Below are 16522 nucleotides of genomic sequence, written 5' to 3'. Positions count from 1 at the left end.
ATGTACTGTGATGCGTCAAGAGTTGAATTAGGATGTGTGTTGATGCAGCGTGGGAGAGTTATTGCGTATGCTTCTAGGCAGTTGAAGAAACATGAGCAGAACTATCCTACTCTTGACCTCAACATTACTTGTACGGCGAGACCTACAAGATGTTCATGGATCATAAGAGCCTCAAGTACATTTTTGTCTAGAGGGACCTGAATTTGAGACAGCGTAGGTGGATGGAACTTCTTAAGGACTATAATGTCCATATTTTGTACCACCAGGAAAGGCTTACGTAGTAGCAGATGCCTTGAGTAGGAAGTCTATAGGCAACCTTGCTCATATTTTCAGTTTGAAAAAACCGTTAGTGGAGCAGTTACATAGTTTAGAACGAAGTGATGAACGTTTAGAGATATCTGATTCTCAAGGATTTTTGGCGCATATCAAGCTTAGGTCTACCTTGATGAAGGAGATTAAGGCGGCTCAAGTTAAGGACTCTAGTCTAGCCAAGATCATTAAGGATGTCAGAGAAGGTAAGGCGTTGGACTTTTCTGTTGACCCTTCTGGAGTGTTGAGATTCAGGACTCGGCTTTGTGTCCCCGAGGTGGACGAGTTGAGGAGTAAGATCCTTAGGAAGGCTCATCACTCTCGATTTGCCATTCACACAGGGACTACTAAGATGTATCAAGACCTAAAGCAATTGTTCTAGTGGTCGCACCTTAAGGAAGATGTTGCTCGTACGTGTCTAAGTTGCCAAGTCTATCAGCAAGTGAAGGCCGAGCATAAGAGGCCAGGAGGTTTGTTGGAGAGCATCCCAATTCCAGAATGGAAATGGGAGCATATCACCATGGATATGGTTACAAGATTGCAGAGGTCCCCTGCGAGACATAATTCAATATGCTTTGGCCAACCAGATCTCCATGCTTTAGCCCAGATCTGGTTGGCCAAAGCATGGAGATCGTCCAGATAGTTCGTGATAGGCTTTTGACAGCTCAGAGTCATCAGAAGTCGTATGCAGATCGTAGACGTTGACCCTTAAAGTTCGCAGTTGATGATTTAGTGTACCTTAGAGTATCGCCTATGAAAGGGGTAGTGAGATTTGGGAGGAAAGGCAAACTCAGTCCTCGGTATGTTGGACCTTTCGAGTCCTTAGGCGGATTGGAAGGGTGGCCTACGAGTTGGCACTACCACCGTCGATGGTTGGAATGCACCCCGTATTTCATGTGTCGATGTTACGCAAGGTTATTGGAGATCCCTCTCACGTTTTGCCCCCGGCAGCACCCACTATGATCCAACCAAGCTTGCAATATGAAGAGTAACATGTTAAGATTTTAAATAGGCAGGTCAAAAAGTTTAGATCTAAGGAAATAGCTTCCGTTAAAGTCCAATGGAGCAACCATAGTGAGGATAAGGCCACTTGGGAGATGGAAGATGCTATGAAAGAGAAATATCCCTATTTGTTCCCCTGAAATTCAAGGATGAATTTTTATAAGGAGGGGATAATGTAAAGATCTGGAAAATAATAATAATAAATACTAATAGTATTAATAATTTAATTCTGAAAAAAAATGATATATAAAAAAAACAAACAAGAAAAGCAAAATATAAAAAAGGGGAGGGCAGCTCCCCCCAAAATCATCTCTTTCTCTCTCTTTCTCTCTCGAATTTTCTCTCTCAGATCTTGCTAGTTCTTGCGATCCAACCGTTCAATCGCCCATCCAATCTCATTTTCATCGTTAAAGCGCCCCCGATCTAAAAGAAGGTAAGCGTTTTGGTTTTATCTTGATGGTTTTTCTTACTATTTTGATGGTGTGTATTGGGGCACGATGTGGGTTTTGGCCGATTGTTTAAGGTCAAATCTATGAAGATCTGACCGTTGGATTTCGTTGGTTTTGGGATATGTTGGTCGGATTTCTTGAGGGAGTTGAATGGCGGTCTTCGATCGTCGTAAATCGCCAGCCACGTTGGCCAGCGGTGACAGGCAGTGAGCTTTGTTTTTTGCCTAAAACTAAACCCTAGATCTATGAAAATCTAGCCGTCCGATCTTTGTTATTTTCAGATATGTTGGTCGCCTAGGTGCTCTACACCTCGTGGTAACCTCCGATCGTCGAAAAAATGGCTAGTGGTCGGCGATGGCCAGAATCCGTCCTTGGGTTGGCCGAAAATTAATTTAGATCTGTAAAGATCTAGCCGTCTGATAGTTCTCATTTTGAGATATGTCAATGTTTGTGGTGAGGGTTTCGACTCGATATGCTAGTTGGCCATGTTTCGCCGGCCGGCGGCTATCACAAGCGATGACGGTTTGTCGGGAAGAAAGAAAAAAGAAAAAAAAAAAGAAGAAAATAAAAAGAAAAGAAAAGAAAGAGAAAAAAGGAAAGAAAAAAATATAAATAAAAAGATAAAGGAAAAGAGAGCTTTTGGGGTTGGGCAGGTCGGGTTAGATTTTGGCCTGGGATGGCGGGGCCTGATTGGGTTATAGGATGGCGCAATGTGTTGGGCATGCCTTGACCCAGTTGTGCCAACCCTTGGGCTGGCCGCTTGTCCGTGAACCTAGGATGATTTGGTTAGGTTGGTCCTACTCAGGATATCGACGTCGATCTAATTTGAGTTCTCCTAAGTCTCTTGGAATTGACGATGTGATTGGCGAGTCACTTTGTTGATCGGAGTCCTAAGGACGAAACCCTATTAGATGACTCAAAACCGAGCAAGACTGACCCCGAATGCGTTCTAGGCTAGCCTATGATGATGACATGGGTGTATCCTGAATCCTAATTTCTGATTGATTCATTTTATTCCGAGGCTAGTATATTGCAAACCATTCTTTTAAGCCATTTATTAAATTATTAATTAATTAATTATCATGTTTTTAAAATTTTTTCAATTTAGTTATAAATATAAATAGATATGTACTTCGAAAAAGAGAACCTTTAAAAATATTATCTATATTAAAAGTAAATTAGTTTATGGGTGAATATAGAAATATATATATATATTAATTTATTGCAGCCTATAAGTGGGTGTCTAGTTCCACTATACACTTACGCGTAGCATGCAAGGCGAGGCATGATGACATAATCGATGACTAAGCTTGACAAATTCCATGACGCCAAATTTGAATATTGTGCGGGCCAAGGTATAAAAATAACCGATTCAGGGTGTTAGTTAATGGTTAAGACTTTCGATAATTTTACTGCATCACTACTTTTATTACCCAAATGTGACCACCCTATTTTATTTGTTGTAGGCTTGGATTCCCAGAATTTTGCTTGATTTTCTCCCCAGACTCGATCTTGAATCATCATTTCCTAGGCGAATAAACAGAATATGTTATATTTACATTATTTTATGCACGTATATATATTGTTCCATGCATAACTTGTATATGATTTTTATATGCAAATCACAGAAAAATAATTTTAAATGTTCCTAAATTGCATGAAATATTTTCATCTTACTTGGAGAGACATAAGTAGAAAGATATCCTAACTAATTTCTTGTCTTGAGAATGTGAAATATTGAATGATATGATGTATTTTAAGCACCGCATGAAATGATAAATGGATTTGATTTGTGCATTAAGTAGGGTATCATTTGCATTACTATTAGAGAACTATCAAGTAGATTTCCTGGTGACTCACAACAAAAAAGATCATGGTACTGTGAAACTTGGCATGTCAAGGCCATGAGAGACACGGATAGTATGTTTCAGCACTACTATCACGTGGGCTATGATGGTATTATAGTGTGATAAGGATGTATATGTCAGTATATGTACTTGTGTGCATACATCATATAAAAAGGTATAGAAGACTTAGTTAGTTAGCTGAGCAACTTATGGGGATTGTCTCTAGACACCTATTTTTCCTACACTAGGTTTTCCTTTGAACCTTACATTATTTAAACTTATGATACATATTTTCGTTGTCCATATTATTGCAATATTATTGTATCCATGATGTTCATCCGAACATTTTTTATTGCATACTCTCCTAATGAGCATGACATACCTTATACTCGTCAGTCGACAAGACTCACCCCATTTAATTAAAATATTTTCAGGAAATTCTCCTATTGAATATTGGTCCAACAAATCTTCTGGTATGATGTCAGACCATCTTTTGATTCATGATGTGATATAGGATGCTCTGTGGAGACATACACGTACTGTTGAGTCTGTTCTTTTGTCTTTTATTTTTGTGGTACATAATTATGCCAAGGGCCTACAATATGAGACTATATATGTATTTTTGACAGCATGATAATGGATATTCATATTTTTGTGTAACTGTTGTATATGAGATATTGAAATATTTTTGTGAAAAATTAAAAAGGTGTTTTACTCCATATTTCTATATTTTATCACTAGTATTAATGTTTTTAGCAAATCGAGTTAGAAAAGAGACTTACTAATCCACGATGAGGCTGCTAGGCCTAGGGATTAATGCCGATCATAACTTATTAGAATTCGAGTCGTGACAAATAATATTTTAAATATAACTTATGCAAGGAAAGTAATGCAACCAACTTTAAAATGAATAATACTAAATAAATGAATGTAACTAGATAAAAATAAATTGACAATGATAAACCACAACATTTAGGTTTAAGATCCCCTAACAGATATTAAGTTTTAGAAAGTGATGATTTATACAAGACCAATAGACCTGATCAGAAACATATACAAGATAAATTGAAGTTATTAACTCTAAAGAGATGATCTACAAAAATACTAAATAATTATTGTAATTAAATTATTTAAAAATCACATAATTTACTTTCATTCATAATAATTTATTATTTTATGAACTTTAATCCAGACTTGTTTTTCAACATTTTTTTTTCATATTAATAGAAAAATGTGTGAAAATTAACATTCTAGGTTGAATTAGCATTCAAGTTTAACATTCTAGCATTCTAAAATTGATGATTTACACAAGATCAAGAGATTTGATCCAAGAACAATACTGGATATATTGGGGTGATTAACTAAAAAGAAATAGGTTATGATAAACCGCAACGATTGAATTCAGAACTCTTCACAAAATTAAGTTTCAAAAAAGCATCGACAAATGATTCAACAACAATACTAAATAATTGATGTAATTAAATTGTTGATAAACTACAAAATTAACTTTTAAAACAATTTATTTTCTCAGCACTTTTTTTCATACTAATGGAAAAAAGTCCGCATTAGCAATATAGGTGAAATGCAAGTAGGAATTAGTTATATAGACCAACAATCAATTTTTTATTTATTATTATTTTGGTCAAGGAGCATGAAAGGATTGCGGTTCTAGTAACATTTTAAATATAACTTATGCAAAGAAGGCAGTGCAATAATTTTTTATAACATATAATACTAAATAAATGGATATATCTAAATAAAATAAATTAACAATAATAAATCACAATATTGAGGTTCAAAATTTTACCAAAAACATTAAATTTTAGTAAGTGATGATTTACAAAAGAACAAGAGAGATGATCAAAAAACAATGCTAGATAAATTGAAATGATTAACTAAAAAGATATTAAGGTTCAAAATTCAACTTTAGAATTCCCTAGAACATTAAGCTTCAAAAACCGACGATTTACACATGGTACAGGGCAAAGAGAGATAATCCAACAACAATATTAAAATTGATATAATTAGATTGTTGATAAATAAAAAAATTCACTTTCACGATAATTTATTTGTTTCGCCAACTTTAATCCACACTGATTTTTCAGCATTTTTTTCATACTAAATGAAGAATGTGTGAAAATTAGAATTCAAGGCGGAATGCAATGCTGCAAGAATTACTTGTATGGACAAACAATTAAATTTTTTCTATTATCATTTTGGCCGATAACCATGAAAGGATATTGGTTCTAATAATATATTAAAAATAACTTAATAGGAAAGGCAATGCAAACATTTTTAGAATGAATAAAACTAAATAATTAGATGTAATTAGATAAATAGAAATTGACATTGATAAACCACAACATTCAGCTTCAGGATTATCGAACAGACATTAAGTTTCAAAAAGTAATGATTTACACAAGACAAAAAAATGTGATCTAAGAACAATATTAGATCAAGTGATTAGCTAAAAAGAAATAAGTAATGATAAACCACAAACTCGAATTTATAATTGTCAACAAACATTAAGTCTCAAAAAGGCAAGATTTACAGATATTAGAAGGCAGAGGGAGATGAGCCAACAATAATATTAAATAATTGATTTAATTAGATTGTTGATAAACTATAAAATTCTAATTCATAATAATTTATTTTTTCTTCAACTTTGATCCACATCTGTTTTCTGCCCTTTCTTTCTTATTAATTTATTCCAAGTGGAATGTAATGATACAAGAATTAATTGTGGAACAATAAGCAATTTTTATTTATTATTATTTTCGCCAAGGAGAATGAAAGGATTGCGATTCTAGTAATATTTTAAATATAATTTATGTAGAGAATTCAATGCAACCATTTTTACAATGAATAAATACTAAATAAATGGATGTAACTATATAGAAAAATTGATATTAATAAAACACAACATTTAGATTCAAAATTTCGCCATAGACATTAAGTTTCAGAAAGTGATGATTTACAAAAATACAAGAGAGATTATCCTACAACAAGGCTAGATAAATTGAAACGATTAGCTAAAAAGAACTAGGTAGTGATAAATTATAACATTTAGGTTTAGGATTATAGAACGGACATTAAATTTCAAAAAGTAATGACTTACACAAGACTAAGAGATGTGATCCAAGAACAATACTAGATAAAATAAATTGATTAGCTAAAACGAAATAGCTTTGATACCACAACATTCAAATTCAAAATTTTCCACAAACATTAAGTGTGAAAAAGCCACGGTTTACACATATTACAAGGGAGAGACGGATAATCTAACAACAATACTAAATAATTGATGGAATTAAATTATTGATAAATCACAAAATTTACTTTCTTAACAATTTATTTCTTCTCTATCTTTAATCTACACCTATTTTACAACTATAAATTTATATCTATTATTATATTGGCCAAGGAGAAGGAAAGAATTGTGGCCTAATAATATTTTAAAAAATTTATGAAGGAAGTCAGTGTAACTATTTTTAAAATGAATAATACTAAATAATTAAATGGAGGAAACTACACAAAAAAAAAAAAAATTGACAAAAATAAACCCCAACATTCAAGTTCGAAATTCCCCTACCCATATTTTGTTTCAAAAAATGATGATTTACACAAATCCAAGAGAGATGATGGACAATACTAGATAAATTGAGGCGTTGAGATAAAAAGAAATTGACAGTGATAAACTAAAACACTCAAATTCAAAATTCTCCACAAACAATAAGTTTCAAAAAGCTATGGTTTACACATTATAGGGCGGACAGAGATTATCCGACAACAATAATAAATAATTGATGTAATTAAATTGTTTAAAAACTACAAAATTCACCAACCTCTAGCACCTATTTTTTAGCAATTTTTTTCAAATTAATAGATGAATGTGTGCAAATTATTAGTATTCTAGGTGTAATGCAATGATGCAGGAATTACTTATATAGACAATCAATTAATTTTTTTCTATTATTATTTTAGCTGAGAAACGTGAAAGGATATTAGCTCTAATAATATATTAGTTCTAATTTATGCAAGAAAGGCAATGCAATCATTTTCAGAATGACCAAACTAAATAAATGAATGCAACTAAATAAAAATAAATTTATATAATAAAGCAACACTATTTTTGAAAATGTCTTTTGATCCTATGGCTAAGATGAATTTCAGTATAAATAAACGGCTTAGATCAATTCACATTTCAATTTCCCGCTATGTCTACCCTCTATCTACTTGCGCTCTCTCTCTCTTCCCCATAGCCGCCCAAACTTCTCTCTCTCTCTCACTCGTTCGTGCCACCGCCATCGTCATCACCTCGCCATCGCTGCTCGCACTTTCGTAGCCTGCAGTAACCGCCCACCGTCGTCCCTCCCTCCGCCGCTTGCATACCCGTCGCCCCCACCACCGGCCACAAACCACACGGTTGCCCCCCTACCCCCGTCGTCACCCCGATCCGCTAGCATCCTCGACTCGCGAGGTTTAAACATGGCCACCCTTTTCCTCTATTTTTTTGTATAAAATATATATCTGTGTTTGTGCATATATATATCTATATATATATATATGTTTGTGTGTATATGTGTATGTGTTTTTATTAACCCATTTTCTCTCTCTCTCTCTCCCCCACCGGTCGTCGTCGCCCCTTCCTCCCCCATTCGCTGCAGCCTCTCTCAGCCCAACCCCCCCGCCGTCATTGCCCCCTCCACAGTTCGCCGCAAGCTCCTTGGTGGATCGATGGACAGAACAATAGAAGGAAGGAAGAAGACAAGAGGGAGATCGAGGGGTGTAAATTTGAGAAGAAGAACGCACCACTATGCGTCACACGCACAGCGCGCATCAAATTAACCCAAGTGAGAGAGGGCCCTATCTACGCATAGCGCACTTCTGAAATTGGAAGAGGAAGAAGACGCACACTGTGCACTTTTTCTTAATCTTCACGTGCTGCCCATCAGCCTATATATAGATTATTATATACATAACGACAAATTCCTCCAATATAATCGAGAATGAATTGTGGATTTTTCTTGCTTGGGAATTTCTTTGATCTGTGCATTAATTATGGGTTTTGATGATTATGTTGTTGGGTTTCCCTTGATCTGTGCGTTAATTGTGCGAGTATGTTTGTATGTTTGTTTGTCGAGAAAATGTGAGTAAAGGCTTGGTCGAAACAAGAATTGGAGGAAAAGCGATTGAATGTTGGGATTTGGATGTTTCTTTACATCATTCTTTTGGAGCCCTGAGTGGTAATTTGAGTTAGGTTAGGCTTTTTTCAAGAATGAATTTGTTTTTTTAATTTTCTCTTATTAAGGAAAAGTTTTACTTTTTTATGCATCGCTATACTTTATGGTTTAACTGAACTTGGGGGGTTTGCAAAATTGTGCTTAACAGAGAGCTGGCTTATGGAATCAGGGATTTAATGATCTAGACTTTGTAATTGATTGGCTAAACTTGAGCTGATTGAAGTTCTTTTTGACGAATCAAAAAAATGCATTAGCCTTGATACGAATTAATCAATTGGTGGCTAATAATTAGTTTGGAAACTATGAGAATCCCAACAATCGGAGGGTATAATCTCCAACTTCTTGATTTGTCTATTTTGGTTAAGTTTGGCTATTGATAGATGGGTTCTCATAAAGATATGTTCTTGATAATTTAAGTTCAGTCCTTAGGGCTTTAATATGTGAATTTCCCATTTTGAGTTTAGTTGATTAAATGGCTTCCAAATATGTGTTTTTGTGGTGTCAATTTGTGTGCATAATTGTCTCTCTTAGTCATTGGGGAAGAATTTGTTTGTTGAATTCCAAATTGGTGGGTGCAGGATTCTAATTGTTCGAGATATTGGAATTGAATCTGTTATATCATTTTGTTGGTTTCGAGCTAATAACACTAAGGTTGCAATTGGTCCACCATCAGTGTAATTATGAACTAATACAATTCTGATAAAAATGTCTCAATTGCAATGCACATACGAGCGTGTAGGTATATTCAGACTATTTTTCAATTTTTTTAAATTTTAATATTTACACATTCTAAATATCAACAGTGTAAGTTTTTAAAATTGTTTGAAATATCATGTAAGTTTTAATACTTAATTTTTGAAATTTTTTAAATAAAAAAATCAACCCTTTTTAATGTATAAGAATTTGACATTTAAAATTTGATATGGATAACTCAATTTCAAAAGAAATAAAAATCTTTTTTTTAAATCATTGATGATCAAATATTTTTAGTGTAAAATTTTATTCAAAGTAGGAAACTTAATTCAAAATTTAATATTTTTATCTTTTAAGTGTTGAACCTTTGATACTTAAAGAAATGTGAAATTCGTTAATCTATCCTTTTAAGTTATTTAAAAATGCAAATATGCAAAAAGAATTTATTTTTTTAATTCTATTTTTATTTTATTAAATATATATTTTTTAGGCATAATAATTTTTTTTAAGTTTCAAAAAGGCATGATGTACACATATTACAAGACAGAGAAATGATCGAACAATAATACTAAATAATTGATGTAATTAGATTGTTGATAAACTACAAAATTCACTTTCATAATAATTTATTTTTTCACCAACTTTAATCCACGCCTTATTTTTAGTATTTTTTTTTTTTGCTGTCGAGAATGTGTACAAATTAGCATTTTAGATGAAATATAATGATGCATGAATTAGTTATATACAATGTTATTAAAGACTGCCTAGACACAAGGTGCACCTTCGGTGCCAGGAATTATATTGGTTTTAGGTCCAGACCAGCTAGGCACGCCTAAACCCATCAGGCGCTCATGTGCATCCTTGTGCATAGAAACACTTGTCTTTTTTTAATTTTTTTTTACCATTTTTAAGATTTTTATTTATCATTTATTACTATTGATTCCCTAAAAAATTATAAGGAATATTTAACTGAAATCATTTCATAATCTAAGAGATTGATTCGCCAAATCATCCCAAATTTAGAGACTAATTTTAAGGAGTAATTATCAGCTTATCTTTATGAATACTTTCTTATTTTCTGTATAATCAAGCTTTCCTATTTTTCTATACAACCTATATTTCTTAGTTTAGCACAAATGTAACCTTTCCTAGGGTGTAAATTTCTAACCCTCATAACTCGGCTGTATTTCAAGTAAAAATACATAATTTTATTTCTCCTATTTCTCATAATTATATTATTATTTAATTTTTTACTATTTAAGATTCATAATTCTTGCTATAACTTTTTTAAAAATGAACATCTAATAGAATCTTAATAGAAAAAAAAAACTTCTGAGATTCCAATTCCAATTATAACTAAATACAAAATAAATAATAAATTAAGAAGAAAAAAAATAACATAAGAGCACATAACAGTAAATCTTAAATAGGATTTACAATCTATAAATTGTTTAAAATTTAATTTAAATTGAATCACAACATTTAAATTCAAAATTCAAATTCACAACATTTGAGATATAATTGTTTAAGTTAAACCACATCATTCAAATTCAAAATGCTCTATAATCATTAGGTTTCAAAAAACCATGATTTACACATATTATAAAGCAAAGAAAGATAATATAATAACAATACTTAGATTTATGATAAATCACAAAATTCACTTTCATAATATGTTATTTTTTCACCAACTTTAATACACTTATTTTTCAGCACTTTTATTTTTTTCATACTAACAAACAAATGTGTGCAAATTAATATTCTAAATCGAATGCAATGATGCAAGAATTAATTAATAGTTATATAAACCAATAATCAATTTTTATCTGTTACTATTTTGACCAAGCACTAAGAAACGGTCGCATTTCAAGTAATATTTTAAATATAAATTACGTAGATAAGGTAATGCAACCATTTTTAGAATGAATAATGCTAAATAAATGAATGTACCTAGATAAAAATAAATTAACATTGATAAACCATAACATTTAGGTTTAAAATTCCCCCACTATCATTAAATTTTAGAAAGTGGTGATTTACACAAGACCGAAAGAGATGATACAAGAACAATACTAGATAAATTAAATTGATTAGCTAAAAAGAAATTGGAAAGGATAAACTGTAACATTCAAATTCAAAAATCTCCACAAACATTAAATTTTAAAAAGTCATGGTTTACATATAATATTGCACAAAGGGAGATGATTCAACAACTATTTTAAATAATTGACATAATTAGATTGTTGATAAACCACAAAATTCATTTTCATAACAATTTATTTTTTTTTCAAACGTTAATTTATAGCTATTTTTGTAGTACTTTTTTTCTTATTAAAAGAAAAATGTGTGCAAATTAACATTCTAGGTGGAATGCAATGATCCAAGAATTAGTTTGGATCAATAATCAATTTTTATCTATTATTATTTTGACTAAGGAGAATGAAATGATTGTTTATAACTTAAGCATAGAAGTCAATGGCAATGCAACCATTTTTAGAATGGATAATACTAAATAAATGGATGTAATTAGATAAAATGAAAATAACAATAATAAACCACAACATTCAAGTTCAAAATCCCCCCAAATATTATATTTGAGAAAGTGATGATTTCCACAAGAGCAATAGAGATGATCCAAAAACAATATTAGATAAATTAAAAAGAGTAGCTAAAAAAAAAAAGACAATAATAAACCGAAACATTCAAATTCAAAATTCCCCAAGACCATGGATTACACATATTACAAGAAAGAGACATATGATCTAACAATAATACTAAATAATTGATGTAATTAAATTATTGATAAATTATAAAATTCACTTTCATAACAATTTATGTGGCGTTCTTTTTACTGTTTTTAAGTTATTTTTAGGTTTTAATTTTTTAAAATAACGAAAACATGTTTTTTTATTGTTTTTAAAAATACATTTTTGAAAAGAAAATTGTAAAAAAAACTCAAAACAACAAAAAATTGTTTTGAGTATTTTCATCCAAAATAAACTCAAAACTCAAAATATATTTATTTATTTATATTTTATTATTGTAATAAAAAAATATTATAAAATTCATTAACTTTAAAATGTATATATTTTTTTAATAATATATTAACATTAAATATTTATAATTTCCTTAATAATCAAATTTATTGAATAAAATATCATTAAAAAAATTATTTTCAAATTTTAAAAAAGAACGCATTTTTTAATTTTTTGTTTTGAAAAATAATTTTTCAAAATGATAAAAAGAACACATTTTCAATTTTCTAAAAAAAACTACCAAAACAGAAAACTGAAAATAAATTTAAACTCAAAACTAAAAATTAAAAAGTAAAAAGAACGCACCTTTGTCACCAACTTTAATCAACACCTATTTCTAAAAACGTTTTTTCATTTTATCACAAGAATGTGTGCAAATTAGCATTCTAGTTGGAATGTAATGATGAATAAATTAGTTATATAAACCAACAATCAATTTTTTATCTATTATTATTTTAGAAAAAAAGTATGAAAAAATTATGGTTCTAATAATATTTTAAATATAACTTACTCAAAGAAAGCAATGCAACCATTATCAGAACAAATAATATTAAATAAATAGATTTAACTAGATAAAAGGAAATTAACTATAATAAATCACAACAATCAGGTTCAGAATTTCCCAACGAACATTAAATTCCAAAAATGGATTATTTACACAAGACCAAAAGAGATAATCCAATAACAATGTTAGATAATTAAAGTGATTAGCTAAAAAAAAAACAAATAGACAGTAATAAATCACAATATTCAAATTCAAATTTATCACAAATATTAAGTTTCAAAAAGTCATGGTTTACACATTACAAGGCATAGAGAGATGATCTAACAACAATACTAAAAAATTAATGTAACTAGATTGTTGATAAATCACAAAATACACTCATAGTTTATATTTTCACCAACTTTATTCCACACTAATTTTTCAGCACTTTTTTTTATACTAATCAAAGAATATGTGCAAATTAGCATTTTAGGTGGAATGCATAAATTAGTTATATGGATCAATAAATAATTTTTTTTATCTAATATTATTTTTGCAAAGGAGTAAGACAGGATTGTAGTTCTAGTAATGTTTCAAATATAACTTATGCAAGAAAGGCAATGCAATCATTTTTAGAATGAATAATAGAAGTAACCACATAAAAAGAAATTAACATTAATAAATCACAACATTTAGGTTTATAATTTCCCTATGCACGTTAAAAATTTAGAAGGTGATTATTTACACAAGATCATGAGAGATGATCCAATAATAATCCTTGATAAATTTTAGAAAGTGATTAGGCAATAATGAATCTCAACATTCAAATTTAAACTTCTCTAGAAACATTAAGTCTCAAAAAACTAAAGTTGACATATATTACAGACAGATGATCCAACAACAATACTAAATAATTAATGTAATTAAATTATTGATAAACCACAATTTATTTGAACAATAATGTATTTTTTTCTCAAATTTTAAACCACACTTGTTTTTCAACAATTTTATTCATATTAATAAAAGAATGTGTGCAAATTAGCTTTCCAATGATGCAGGAATTAGTTTATTTTTTTCACTAATGTGTGCAAATCAGTTTAGAATGAATAATATTAAATAAATAGATGTAACTAGATAAAAGGAAATTGGCATTGATAAACCACAACATTCAATTTCAGGATTCCACAACGAACATTAAGTTCTAAAAAGTGATGATTTTCACAAAACCAATAGAGTTGATCGAAGAATAGTACTAGATAAATTGAAATTATTAGCTAAAAAAATAGGTAGTGATGAACTCCCAACATTCAAAATTCAAAAATCTCCACAACCATTAAGTTTCAAACACACTGACAGATAGAGAGAAAGAGAAGGAATCATCGTTTAAAGTTTTAATTGCTTTATTTTTTGTTCATCTAAAAACTAGTTAATGTAACATGTTAAGGGATTTAGCCAAAACTCTGGTATAAGTGCATAGGGTGTAAAAGGAAACGGACACATAGGACACATCCATTGTGTCGTTGTTCCCAAGCAGAAAACATGTTAGGATGAATTGGCTAAGAAGATGTAGATAACCCCAAAATTATTCACTAATATATAATCACAATTTTTCTCATAAGGCTATGAAATGGAAAAGTTATATTGAGTGAGTAACAAAAAAATAAAAATGAAAGGAAAGTGACAAAACATACATCACTCGAGCAAGTCATAAAGCAGAGAAGAAACTTACCAGAGAAGCTGGAGTATCTGAAATTGTGGGGGTGGATAGCTTTGCAGGAGATCCATCAAACTTGTATGAGCACTCTGTGTAAGCTGACCCAATACCCACTCCAGCACCAAAAGCCAAAGATGCCCAATGTGTTACACGGCTCCCTAGCACAATATATTGTAATAAATGCATCCACTCCTATTTACTTTTTGGATAAGTAAAGATCAAATCAAATAACAAATGAAGTTCATGCATCAAGAATTTGTTTCAGACAAATGCAGTTGGCGTGAAACTAGTAATAGAAAACCAAAAGGCGAGCTTTACTAATCAATGAACATCTTTTGTTTTCCATTTTCTCATTTTCTTTTGCTGTCATGTAGTAGAAGACGGGTGCTTCCCTGAATATGTATCAACCCAAAGATGAGATTAGTGGACATGATTATCTACATTGTAAATTTTAATGTAACTGCAGACAAGACAACAATGACCTAATCAATTTTCTAGTTTGGTTAAAATGGAGGAAAAACTTTGAATCTCTAGTAGTGACAAGACAGTAAAAGTACAAATAAACAGGAAGCATTATACAATGGCTTGCATTTAGAAATACTGGAGAGATATAAAAATCATTCCTTAGGACCTCCTGTTCAAATTAGGTTCACTTCCATGAAAAAGATAAAACATAATGAGAATTAAAACTCCTAAAGTGACCAAATCTTAAGACCTTACACAATAATTCACATCAAGTATCACGCCACACTTAAGTGGGGGAGGGGATAATTTAAAAATTCAAAGGTCACCACAATTGTGAGTGCACACACACACAAGTACATTAGGCATCAACTAGAAGAGATTAAAAGGGGACATTTACTTGTAAGCAATCAGTATAGCCTCTTACAGTATATGCAGCAAGTGAAAAAAATTGTATACCTTGTACCAATCAAATTATACTTGCAATTTCATATATCACAGAAAATTTTAGTGAATTATTGGAATTTAACTCATGACCGCCTCCACTAAGATTAAGTGAAAATATAAACCAAACCTTAAGGTTTCTGGAATCACTGACCTCCATGTTTGAGTTGTCTGGTGACAGTAATTAACATAATAATTCATTACTTTTTTCTTCTACCACATCATATGTTTCTATGACACTATATTTTCTGCCAAACAGACCCCGATTAAGCGGGATGACAGGCTCCTCCTTTATTCCTTCTAATAGGAAAGAAAGCAGGTTTTCCCTCATGTTCTTTCCCGGCCTTAGATGGAAAAAGCTGTAGGTAATAGCAAGCACAAAACCTGACCAAGGGTAACCAGTGCTTCTACTTGACTGAGCTAATCGGTTACAGCTATAACCACTTGTACATGGCGGTTACAACCATGAGGCTGCCTATAAAAGGAAGAGAGGCACCGAGGATGGGATTTTAGCAAATGAATAGAACATAAATCTTTCCCTCTAAAATTCTCTCTCTTTTCTTCTAAATTCTCCCTCCTCCTTTTCAAATTCTCCCTCCCTCCCTCCAATTTGAAATCTGCAATTCCAAATTTACATAAGTCTCAAATTCAAGACTTATCATTTGGTATTAGAGCGGGACATCCTCGATGAGTGAAGGTGATAGTACTCGAGCAAAATTAATGGCAAAGGCACACGTATGAAGCAAATGGAGACGCGCATGGAGGCGCTGGAGTTTGGGATGAACCAAAGTCACGAGGCGATCGCTCAGGGCCGGGAAGATCAAGTTGCTGCCAGAGAAG

At 31.4% G+C, this 16522-nt stretch overlaps 1 protein-coding gene and 1 long non-coding RNA gene across 2 annotated transcripts in view; one reads left to right on the top strand and one right to left on the bottom strand.

Moving 5' to 3' along the window:
* LOC127809296 (uncharacterized) lies at window positions 1-1014 on the top strand. The gene is made up of 3 exons (XM_052348060.1): window positions 1-175; window positions 267-663; window positions 897-1014. The coding sequence occupies exons 1-3, from the start codon at window positions 1-3 to the stop codon at window positions 1012-1014; spliced, it is 690 nt and encodes a 229-aa protein (XP_052204020.1).
* Window positions 1015-12763: 11749 nt separating this feature from the next.
* LOC127809773 (uncharacterized) overlaps window positions 12764-16522 on the bottom strand; it is a 46335-nt gene continuing 42576 nt past the window's right edge. The window contains exon 3 of the long non-coding RNA XR_008025243.1: window positions 12764-14934. This is a non-coding gene — a long non-coding RNA (uncharacterized LOC127809773). The remainder of the gene's footprint in view (window positions 14935-16522) is intronic.

Source organism: Diospyros lotus, chromosome 9, assembly GCF_014633365.1.
Source record: "Diospyros lotus cultivar Yz01 chromosome 9, ASM1463336v1, whole genome shotgun sequence".
NCBI lineage: Eukaryota > Viridiplantae > Streptophyta > Magnoliopsida > Ericales > Ebenaceae > Diospyros > Diospyros lotus.
This window is presented reverse-complemented; position numbering and strand designations above follow the sequence as displayed.

Excerpts from the sequence above, each read along its gene's own strand:
- LOC127809296 (XM_052348060.1), top strand. The coding sequence starts at position 1 with ATGTACTGTGATGCGTCAAGAGTTGAATTAGGATGTGTGTTGATGCAG. Across the intron at positions 176-266 it reads ATGGATCATAAGAGCCTCAA|GAAAGGCTTACGTAGTAGCA; the intron begins GTACATTTTTGT and ends TTGTACCACCAG. Across the intron at positions 664-896 it reads CACACAGGGACTACTAAGAT|ATCTCCATGCTTTAGCCCAG; the intron begins GTATCAAGACCT and ends TTGGCCAACCAG.